We start from the raw sequence: 12,562 nt of genomic DNA on the forward strand, positions 1-12,562 counted from the left end.
AAAGGATAAATGTCTTCTACATACAGTCATCCATAGAAGACAGCTCGTGAGGGAGATGGAAAAGGATAAATGTCTTCTACATATAGTCGTCCACAAAAGACAAATTTACAAATGTCCATGAATCTGTGAGCCCATGGCAAGGATCGAACTTGGGTTCTCTCAAAAGTTGTGACTTGAATGCTATGGTGTAAACCACCGGGCCACCTCATGAGCAATTGACAAAAAGACAACATTTCCTTGCCTAGGATAATTAAGGAAATGTGAGTCCCTTACTTTTTGCAATTTTTACACATCCTATTTTAACAACATCACACAATTCTCTATTGTTGGTGAGACAAATAGGAGTGGGTGTCAATCCATCCCTAACCATACTAATGAACAAATTGCACAAATTCTATGTTCAATATCAAATCCACATGAATGAGTCAAACTTAGTTCATCACGTAGTATCTATGACTAAGGAAAGAGACAAAAATGTAGCGAAATGAGTATGGTCAATGGTATTAAAAGGATGCTTAACAAGTTTACAATCGACCATAAGTTAATTTCTAGACTTGTACATGAAATTGTGTTGCTCAGTGAATTATTTGATTAGGAGGTGATATACAACGTCCAAGTGTACGAAAATGGTTGACATAAGTTAATTTCTAGATCTGTACATGAATTCTTGCTACTCAAAGAATTATTTGACTACCAAGTAATATACAATGTCTCAATATATGGAAATGGTTAACATAAGTTAAATTCTAGCTTTGTGCATGAATTTGTATTATTCATGATGTTTACTAGGTAAGTTATTTGGTTAGGAGGAAATATAACATAACGTCTCCCCTACTATTGGAAGCATATGGGACATATATAGGCTTATATTTGTGAACTTTTTGAAGGGGAAAGAGAAGGAACTCACTAAGCTACATACATCATAAACAAATATATTTGTTTGTCACATCTAATGAACAACTATTTTTGTTACATCTATTGAACAACAATCTGGTTGGGAAAATGAGGCGAGTGATACAAACCAGTTCTCGTACTTAGGCAGCCATAAATATGCTATGATCATAAGCTCATTGACAAAGATCTCTACAAAAACTATGATATCTTACCAACAAATACGTATATATAGGTTGCTAGGCCAACACTCTTTCCTATCTGCTCAAGACTAAACTTCAATACGACATCATCATATGCTTGTTTTCCAAAGCCTTTACTAAGTTTTTGGTACCTAAACAACAAATTTGTATAATTAATAATCTTAATCTTGAGATATACCATTATTGGAACAATTGGTTAAGATTCCATTTGTCATCAAACAATCAAATGAATGAACGAATGAATAGTACTATGCAGTTTACAATGGAGTTTTCAATCCACCCAAGAATCTTCATTGGCATACAAGTGTTGGCAATAGTGCTTGTTTTCCAAGCCCTTCACAATATTTTTGTTGCCCAAACAAAGAATTAGTATATGTCACAAAGTTGAGGTTCATGTATGGCTAAGAAAAGGTGGAGCCAATGAGACCATAATGCATACATTGACATGTGATGTAAGCCATGGGATATATATCATCCAATGTGCACCATCCATGCCATGAGGTACATGATTGCATGTGCATTTGTATGCAGATAATCATCCCTAGTTCTCGCAAGCAACATATAAGAGTCCATTCTTGCCATTTCTAATAATGAACATGCACATAATCATCACCAAGTTGGACTATGCAATGGCCGTGTCGGGTACCTTTACTCTATTTGTACCCACAATTTGCCCCCCAACATCTGGGAAAGTTTCATGACCTGGAAGCGGTACTATTTTTCCAAGTGGATCCACCTTTATGGGATAAGGCATAAGATGACCCTTCATATCACTTGCCTCTTCAGCAATGTATTTCTTCCAATTCTCGTTTGCAAGTTCTTGGACTCTATGCACACATTCCAATGTCCATGGTTGTTGAAAACAATCTTCATCAACTCCCAAATGTTCCGCCCAAAGAGATCTTCGATACCCATGTATCTAAGAGTATAGAAACAGGTGGTCAGAAAATGTGTTAATGCAGTTTAACTTTTTAGGGTGGCTAAGTATGTAAACAATGTGATGTGGTTTAAACATACCCATGTATCCAAGAGTGTAGCAAAAGGTTGTCTTAAAATGTATAAACATAGTTATGTGGTTCAAATATACCAAAACCTTGAACTCTAGTTTGATGGAATTGTGTCCCACTGAGATGTTTGTTTTGTTGTTGTGACTCTATGAACACATAATTGCCTCAAAGATACCTAGACCCTAAACATTAGTTTGCCGGAAAGTTGTCCAATTGAAGAAAAATTGTGTTCCATACACATAATTTCCCACTAACCTGACCCTTAAGAGGACCTCTGTTTAAGGATGCCAAAACCCTAAAACCCTACTCTATTTACTTTGTGGCAAAGTTTGTCACAGTGAAATCCGTTTTGTGTTTCCTCATTGAAATATTTTTTATTCTCTTTTCAAACCCCCATTTTCACCTTTTCCTCAGGGTACCTGTCCAATATTGGTGTGTTTCCATTGACCCTTAGTTAGAAACCTAAAACCCTGAGTCCCGAAAATTGTAAAACATAACCATATGGAAATTTTGAACGATTAAAATTGCTTTTTATCCAGTGGCATCAGTTGTTACTTACCTGACCCTTGGGAGGCTCCTCTTTTTTCTCCCACGAGTAACAAGGCTGATAAGCACCAATGGCTATCTCTGTATCTCGACAACCATCCATAGATCGCTGGTTTATGTTAGCTGATCCCATAACCAAATACTCATCATCGACAATCATTCCCTTCGAATGAACATATATCATGAATCGTCGAGTTTTTTGGGCAGACAGCTGAAATTATAAAAACATGTTATTTCTGAATACTCTCTTTGGAAGAACAATATCTCTATCTCCATAATTAGTGAAAAAGACATGCACACAAAAGCAACAGAGGGTGCCCATCTTTAGGATTTCTACAAAGAGCTGTGAATATGTACAAAAGAGTATGTGAACAATTACAACACTACAATCATATGCTAAAAGGGTGTTCCATCTCTTTACAGCCAGTTCTCCCATCTTATATGCATCCACCTCAACCTTGAGTTGGGGAAATATATTTGACAAACAAGAATAAGGATCATGACCAATTCTAGTCCAATATCAGTGGTTTCTAACATTGTAACAGAGTAGGAATTTTGGGTATGAACCTAGATCAATGCTGAGGATCAAGAACAACAAATTATATGCAATTGAAAGGAAGTCACAACATTCTTTTCGGAAGTGGTTTGACTACTCAAAAGGAGGTAATAAACATTGGCTAGTCCAAATATCTATTTTCTGTCGAAAATGCCGCTTGACTGTGCTCTGCCACTGTAATACTTTTTTAAAAGTCCTATGATGCGGAATAGTTTAATATATAATCTCACTCGATGTACTGCGCACCCTCTATACCTAACTAAGGTTCCCTATAAACGTAAGTAGAATTAAGATACATGCATTTTTCATACTTAAGGTATACCTGAATACGTCCTGAAGATTGGCTTTCCCTCAATGTCTCTGGTTTTTTCAGTTCTCGATTCCCCAAGCAAAAGAAGTTCAAAAAATCAGTTGATTTGTATTGTTTATCAAGGTTCATCTCATTCAATGCATTTGTAATGATAGTATACATCATCTCCATTGTTTGGCTCTGATAAATAGACAACAAAGAAACATTACAAGCATTAAATTGTACACCGTAATCACCTTCAATGAATTGAAGTTGGAAAGCATGAAAGGTTATTGTATGAGATAAGTCACCTGGAAGAAAAGCATTTTTTGAATCGCGTTATTGTTAGGAGTACCCTCCGGCCACATTGGTATCACAATATAAACAGCAAATGGCTGCCGAGATTTTATCTTCTTGGCAATCTTTAAGGCAATCTCAATTGGAACCAAATGATTTGAACCTTTAAAAGAATTAAGAAAGAGCTTGAAAAATGGATTGCAATGAGTTATGTGCTTTAGCTTAACTAATAGGAAGCTTCTTTTTTGGAGAGAAAAGAAGTACCTAGGTGCTACATGAAGACTCTAGCACCTGTGCATACACTATTTCCCACCTTAATGAATATTTATGTTTCTGTAGAAAGCAGGGTGTATATTTTTGAGTTGGAAATACCTGCCGTTTTGTATGATGGCCAACTGAAGGAAGACCCAATGAAATATTGATTCTCTATGTATATGAAATGTTGAGCTGATCGAATAGCCTTGATGTAAGCTGTATGAATGCCCATGTCTATGGCAATGTTCTTACCCGCAGTAAGGCACTAAATATTAAGCGTCTTGTTAAATTGAAGGGCTAATCTGAAACTGTAGAATTCAATAACAAATTGTTGGATTGCATGCACTCACCTTGTGATTTATGCCTTTGGGAAACATTTGAGAACACTCAACGGAGAAAGAATTTATAGAGTTTAAAACCTGGCAATTGCAAAATCTCTCTCTCTCTCTCTCTCTCTCTCTCTCTCTCTCTCTCTCTCTCTCTCTCTCTCTCTCTCTCTCTCTCTCTGTGTTTTGGAATTGTTGCTGTACCCTAATGGCAAGCCAGGTTTTTACAAACCCATGCACCTTAAACCTGATTACATGCATTACTTCACCAGAAGCCATGGCCGAATCTGGTGGTTGAAAATGCGACCTTTGTCGTCTCCGCCGGACAACCTTACCAGCTAAGCTACAACTGTCTCGTTGGCAAGGGACAGGCATAATTCAACAGGAGATTTTGTACTTTGGATCACATATTTTGTCGAGGAAATGAGCCCCAAACATTTTCATTTATAAATAAGGAGTGCCTGACTTAGCCAATTGTCAGTGGAGGTGCATAACCATTGCTTAATTTCTAGCCTTAATTTCACCAACCATCTTTTATTAAAAATAAGGGGTTCATAACTTAGGCAATTATCAATGGAGGTGCATAACCATTGCCTAATTCTTGCCTCGATTTCATCAGCCCATGCAACTTTGAAGCCTATGTATACACTTTAGTTCTCATTTGTAGGATCCCCGAAAATTCCAGATTTAGAGAGAGTTTGAGATAAAATCTTGTGAGGGTTGTGAGTTGTGAGTTGTGAGTTGTAAGTGTTGTATACAGTGTACATTTTCCCCCTTTAGTAAAAGGATCTGCAGCAGGTATGGAGATGTGGGCACAATTGGCCGAACTCCATTATCAAAGTTGTGTGCGTGCGTGTGTGTATTCCCTTACTATTTTGTGTTCTCACAAATCTGGTTTGTAAAAAAAATTGCCTAATTTTCTCAAACAACTAGAATAAGAGGGAGGAAGTCAGGATTCAAGTGGGAGCTATGGCTGGAGACGTAGGAAAGGTGAAACGCGAGAACGGGAAGATGCAAATCAAAGATTATCTATATAAAAAAAGATTTATCAACCTCTCTCAGAAAAGAAGCCAAAAGGGTATGAAAGATGAAGACCGAACACTCTTATTCACAAATATGCCCTTGGAGTTATCCAATTGACGCTATCCCTTGGAAAAGACCATGGTGTTGTGATGTGGCAGATCTGAGGGTAGAAAGGGGAGAAAAAGGTGAAAGGGGACAGCCACAGAAACCAAAATAAATATGTAAACATGAAAAGAAACATCAAATAAGAAAAAGCTGATGGTCTAATTGTAGGCTATTGATTTTGTGGGGAAAGGTGAAAAGTTCGAACCCTCCCATGTATATACATTTAGGTGGGTGATTCTCTTCTCTCGATATAAAAGAGGGGATGTGAGGGCTTATTTTGGGGTTCATCAGTTTTGGGAGTCTCTAATTTTTCTAGTTTTAGAGAGAAACTTCTTCTTTATCTTCTTGGGATTTAGGAGGTTTGGGTATTTTTCGTTACTTTCTCTTGGGTTTTCTTCTCTTTCATCATTTGGAGGGTTATTTAAGCTTTCTTGGTGTTGAGTGGGAGTATGGATTTTGGGCCATACCTCTCCAACTTCTTCTATAGTGAGGGTTGTGTTTTAGGGTTTCGAGGGTTTATTCTTTTGGGTGGTGAGAGAGGATATTTAGGGGTTCTTCTTACTCAAGAGAAAGGTGCAAGAGGAAGAGAAAAGAGGTATACTCAAAGTAGGATAGGAGGATCAAAATGAGGGAGTGAAAAGCCATGACGACGAAATCAAGACGACCATCGTTCATGATTCTAGGCCACTGAAACTCGAAGACCTTCCTCCTAGATTGTTTTCACTTTCTTTTTAATCCACACTTGTTTCTACCCTATGAAAGAGGGGTTTCTCATTATAGTTGCAGGCTAAGCATTTGTTCTTAATATAATATTCTCTGTAGTAAAAAAAAAATTTGTCTTATACTTCGAGAATCACTCTAATACCATATGTTAGAGATTATTCTTGCGATTATTCCTAATGTAAGCATGAAATGAGGAAATAAATGATAGATAAATAAGAGAAAGAGAGAGAAAGAAGGGTTCTGACCCACCCAACCACCCCCGAGTGAAGGGATCAAGATGGGCTCAAGCTTTGATCGGCGTCCCATACCACTGCCATGACATCGCGTCGTACCTGGGAATAATGTGTCCAATGAGAGTAGCTAGGCCTCATATTTATAACCAGACCTAAGGCCCCCAAGCAACTTCACACTTGGCCCTTATGGGTTGTCTCAATTCCTAATATAAAAAGTAATCCTCCCTTCTGTTCTCTCAGTTAACCCTCACACTTTATCCTCATGTGTAGAATACTACAGCACAAACTTCCACAGGATAAATTATGGCCATGCCCGTAACAGGGATGATATGGCTTCAAGGTTTGTTAATTGAGTTAGGATTCAAACAAGAGAAGAATGTTCTGCATAGTGATACTCAGAGTGCAATAAATTTGGCAAAAGATTCAGCATTTCAATCTAGAACCAAAGCATATTGAACTCCGTTACCACTTCATCGTATCTTTATCTGAAGATGAGGTGTTAACACAGGAGAAAATCCAAGGAAGCAAGAATCCAGCGGATAAGTTGATAAAGGCAGTGGCTATTGACAAACTGAAGTTTTGTTCAACTTCAATTGGCTTGCAAGAGTAGCAAGACCAGAAAGATCTGTTGGGTAGATCGAGGCCTGAAGACAGATTTAAATCAGTCTTCAAGTGGACGATTGTGAAGGAAATAAGCCCCAATTTTTTGTTTTTAAAATAAGGATTGCTTAACTTAAGCAACTGTCAATAGAGGTGCATAACCATTGCCTAACTTCCAAATTTCACCAATCAAAGTCTTGTATGATTTATTTCCTCAACATTACTCATCCACATTGGAAGCCCTCGATAAGAAATGGAGAAGGGCCCGACATAAATCTAAGTTTGAGTTTTATCATATTCAATATTAGGAAAAGTATGAAGGCAAATGGCTGAGGCCCAAAGCTTACACTCATGCCCAAGAGAGCAGAGTATGGCATCACATTTATGTGCTGACACTCACACACATTGAAAATAGAAATTGTTGAGCAGATACAGAGAATACGTGACCTAAGTTTCTATTAGAGATCTGTATATTTCGAGAAATTATGAAGAGTAGCTGGCAAGCAGAGCCTATACAAAGGCAGATGATGGGCACATAAGATGGTCATGCCATGAGACTTTGGAGAAAGCAAAACCAGCACCTCGTATTGGGATATTGCTTGAATGAGCAGTTATTATGTCGTGCTCTAGCCATCCCAGGATCTGCAGATCATCACTTAGAAGCTACAGCTTGCATCCGAGAATACACATTATCATTTCCGAGATTGATGTAATATGGCATCACACAGGATGATATTGATGTCATATGGCATCATCTGATGCGTATTCATGAGCTAATCTGCTAAGATTCTCATCTCCTAGATACGCTTATATTTATTTGGTAAAGTTGTACTTTCAGCATTACTTGTATGCATGGCTCCTATATCATTATACTTTCATCACAGCCTACTTATAATGGGAAGCAACATAGTTTGGGTACAATTTATCTTTGTTTCCTTTCATAAGACTTCTATAAGAATCATAAAGTTTGACCTTTTGAAGACTTGTACCCATGGCTCCTATATCATTATACTTTGATCACGGCCTACTCACACAGGGAAGCTACACAGTTAGGCATAATTTATTTTTTGCTTACTCTTACCAGACAATGTTGACGATCATCTGAATGTTAACTTTTGATTTTATATGTCTGTTTGGCATTTTGAAGTCGTCAATATAATATTTCATTTCTCTGTCTAGAACCCAATTATATATTGGAGGATTGCATGCAGTCGCTTACCTTGCCATCTTTTGCTTTGGTAAAGTTTGGAAATCCATGGACGGAGCCAGAATCAATGGATCTGAGGACCTGACAATGGCAAAGCTCTTTTTGGTCTTTATTTCTCTCTCTTTTTCACACGCTCTCCTTCTTTCATTTTTTTAATAACAGACATCTGATTCGTAGTAGAGCTTTCTCTTTTCATTTTACTTTATTTTTGCTTCAGTTTATGAAACTTCTATAATATTTACATGGATGTAATTTTTGGCCTCATAGGTCCCTTTGGCCTTGTGAAGATGTTAATGTAAAATTTTGATTAATAAATTTAATGGAATTAGGGTTTTATTAGTATAATTGATTGAATTAGCCTTTCAATTAGCATTAACTAGGGATTTGATAAGTCCAATACTAGATTTTCTGTTGATTTGCTAACCATTTCTGGTATGGACTAATTCAAATCTTCACATTATCCACTAATTTTCAATCATACAACATGATTAATCATTGCTAAAGAATAGGGGAAATCAATACTGAAATTTGAATAAAAGTTTCCTGTTATGAGTCAAAACAGAAATGAAATAAACAAAACCCACCTGAATATGCCAATTTTTCGGACAGTTCTCATCATGATAAGAAACACTATGCCAATCCTTATCTTCAACATTAAAGTGGAAATTTCTATAACCACGAATGGTCCTTTTCAACTTGGATAAGATTTTCTGTCTCTTCAACGTTTTCTGCCAGCATTGCTCAAAACTTTTCAAAACATCATATGCAGCAGGCCCTTCAATCTTGCAATGCAAGTCATGCCACGGTTGCCTTGGGCCTTCACTTTCAGATACCTGATCAATTTTCAGTCAATTATCATCGTGTGTTAATATGTGCAAGTTTTCCTATAGCATTGTTAAATTTGTGATCACTTTAAAAAAAAAATGGTATGATTCAACCATAAAATACTTACATGAAATGTGCGGTTGTAGAAATCTCCATTAAACGTAGTATCCAAATTAGTGAACAAGGAATGTTGAGGAGTATCATAGCGTCCCTTACAAAGATCTAGGCCACCTAAGAAAGCTACTATGTGTCTAGTATCTCCGTCGCCTTTTACATCCACGAGTACTAATTTTTTATGATGAGAATAAAGAGTTTCAACAACCTGCGGCATTTACAAAATGATTGGCATGGGTAAATCGTTTTTGATACCATGTAAGCCTTCACTGTAGATTTCGTGTACACTTTGATAGTAGAGTGTCTACTTAAGTGTAAACCCATATTAAAGATATATGCCGCTTAGCTAACCTTTTTCTTAAACCAACTGATCTTATTGTGACCACGGCGGCGAGCAAGTAAGCATGTAACTTTTGACTTATCAAAAAATCTTCTAGTTTGCTCATCATATGTATTCATGACACCATCCTGCAAAAAACATGATAATAACCTTAGATTCTGCAGAGAGTATCTGTAACATGGCCTTCTTTTCATTGGTAAGAAATATAATAATGCACAATCAAGAAAATAATAAATGACGGTTTAGAGCTTTTACATAAAGCACTGGTACGTGTTACTTATCTTCACGTTATTTAAATACATGCATTTAATTCAGTATTATGTGATGCATTACTTTTTATCTTCCCAGCTCCATCATATTCTATGGTTTTAACAAGTTTGGCTTTTGGGGGATGTGTCCTACACATGCATAACATATGGTCTATAGCAATCTAGACCATAGCATGATCATTGTAACGCATTCTACCCATTGGAAAAATATTTATATATCCTAAATCTAGTGCCTTCATCTTTAATAAGTCTCGTTGTCCCTGATTGGGAGCTATGCCCAAAAGCATACAAGTTAGTAAGACCACAATAATGAGAACCCAAATGGATTGAAACGGAGGAGCAGTTTCTCGGGACTTGAATGAATTATTAAAGAAGTTAGTTTCTAGGAGGTAGGTTGATTTGGCCAAACTTGATAATTTAGCAAACTGATTATATTTGGAGTTAGATCAGCCTAGGAGGCCAATATTCATTAAGTTTCCAAGGGTCTAACACTCCTGGAATGTATTCAACGAGGCAGTTTGGCATTTTGAAAAACAAGAGAGTTCCTTACATTTTGAAAAATAGGATGTGATGTATAATCATCCCAGACAAACAATAAGACTTGCACACCATCTTGAGCAGCCTTTTCCTTCAACAGATTTCCCAAGGTTTTAGAAGGTGCCGAGGGATCATTATTTCGCACCAGTTTTACTGGTGTATATATAGACCATCCTGCAATATAGACCAAATGATTGGCATCTATGATAGCCTTGGAGATATCTGCCCAGCATTTGGAATGCTCAAACTTTATACCTTCATCCAGATCAATTTCTGGTAGACATCCGTCAGGTACATCAGCATCTTGATAAAGTGTCAATAATCCACTTTTTCTAAGGGGAAAATAAGTGTTTGGTATGCCAGCGTATTTAGGGTTTTCACTAACACAAGATTTATATTGAGGATCATGTTCAACCGGAAGGTATTCCAAAGAAATTTCCAGTCTAGCACCACCTCTAATAGGTTTTCCATCTTTATCCGTCAAAGCATAAGAGCGCTTCTCAATTTTAGAAGACAAACATGAAGCTTCAATTTTCACGGATGCAATAAAATCTGCTCCAATCACATCATTGTCTTTGACTTGAAATTCTATCTCTCGAACTGAATGAGCTACCGGAATTTCAAAATGTTGCTCCCAGCAGGGGTTTGTTTCATTTGAAATGACATTAGTTCTTGCTACCTTCACATCTCCTAGCGACATACAAACATAAGGGTCACTGGTGATTTTATGATTGATGCAGTTGGAGCCTTGAACAACTTTCTTGCATGGAGCAAACACTGTTAGACATTGTCTTATGGTCTCAGAAAACCTATCCATGTTTGGGAGATTAGTTGCGGAATGGATGCACACAAGCAGCGTCCCATGAAGCAAGACCGACACTTCTTCACCCATTTCAGAATTGGCAATGGATGAGGGAGGATCCTTTATGCAATAAAGTTGTGCAAAACAGTCTTCCACACCAGCCAACTGAATGGCAGTCGATCAAAGATGCAACACTCCTCTAGCACTTGCAATGCCAGAAGCATTAAAAGTTGAATCTACAATCTCATCTGGCAACCAGCCAAATCTTATATCAATCTTAAATCAACCAAGTGTAGTGTGCCACTTGCAATACCGATAGTCATGTTGGAAGGATTTATGAGGTGAATCTCAGTGGATAGAAGTAACAAGGCCACATTGCAACTTGGCATGAAAACATACTGATTCACAGTCTCTAACACAGTGAATAGAATCTCGATGGAATGTAGGAGGAAGGCTACTAATCTGTCACTTGCAATATCCAAAGTATGGAGATGAACAAGTTGCTTAAGTCTCTGTGGAGGAACTAACACTTGTATATGCAGAAAAGGGGAAACCCTAGAATACACGTGTAGGAATGTCCCATTGATGAGATATCTCCATTAAATGAGTAAATTCATGATGCTACTAAACTAGCTAAGCAAAAGAAAACAGTGGAAGGAAGGTGGATACAGATGTCAAGCAATGGCGAAGAATTGCAAGCTGTGCCTTAAAACAGAAAGGGGGGGGGGAAACACAATTTGAGCATGAATGTATGGTCAATGGAGGAGAATGCATACCTGGAGAGAAGAAGACGAAGCTCCATAAATTTCTGTGCAGGCAGAGACCAAGTCAAGCTTGACTTTCTATCCACCAAGAAGTAGAGGAAGCTGGAAAAGGTAGCATTTGCTTTTTTTCCTGGTCTTCCACCCCTTTTTGTTATGTCCCAAGAATATGATTAGAGTCATAGATTAACAAATGCGTGACATTCGTGACATTCTCCATGCCTGATATTCGCAATATTCGAGCATAAGAAATGGCCCTGCGAATATTATAAAACCATTCGTTTTGCAAAATAAATATACAAACAATTATTTATTTATTTATTTATTTATTTATTTTAAAAATAAATCAATTTAATTCACTAAAAAAAGAACAATCATTCATTAATAGATTATAACTCATTAATAGATTATAAAAAATATGATTAGTATTTAATTCCCCTTTATCACTAGTGTGAAATAAAAAAGGGGAGAGTTTATGAACCTTTATTTTTTTTATTTTTTTTTTATTTTTTTATTTTAGAGTTATGTGCCAAATTTATGGTTAGCCTTGTTACACACAAGAGCACACGATGGAGACCAAAACTCGGGGGGCAAAATGCTTTTATATGATATATAATTTAAGAAGGTTACAAAACAATCAAAACCAATGCATG

General features: G+C 37.0%; 1 protein-coding gene across 1 annotated transcript; it reads right to left on the minus strand.

Annotated features, from left to right (window-relative positions):
* Positions 1 to 1,362: 1,362 nt before the first annotated feature.
* Positions 1,363 to 11,806, minus strand: LOC147855032 (phospholipase D beta 2-like). The gene is made up of 11 exons (XM_087330947.1): positions 10,360 to 11,806; positions 9,552 to 9,668; positions 9,214 to 9,408; positions 8,846 to 9,094; positions 8,274 to 8,342; positions 4,395 to 4,463; positions 4,162 to 4,309; positions 3,804 to 3,952; positions 3,526 to 3,693; positions 2,661 to 2,858; positions 1,363 to 2,013 (listed from the first exon to the last, which is right to left on the minus strand). The coding sequence occupies exons 1-11, from the start codon at positions 11,236 to 11,238 to the stop codon at positions 1,717 to 1,719; spliced, it is 2,538 nt and encodes an 845-aa protein (XP_087187073.1). The 5' UTR covers positions 11,239 to 11,806; the 3' UTR covers positions 1,363 to 1,716.
* Between the last annotated feature and the right edge of the window lie 756 nt (positions 11,807 to 12,562).

Source organism: Azolla caroliniana, unplaced genomic scaffold (assembly GCF_043228905.1).
Source record: "Azolla caroliniana isolate FFs.n. ecotype wild unplaced genomic scaffold, voAzoCaro1.0.p SCAF_15, whole genome shotgun sequence".
NCBI classification, from domain to species: Eukaryota; Viridiplantae; Streptophyta; class Polypodiopsida; order Salviniales; family Salviniaceae; genus Azolla; species Azolla caroliniana.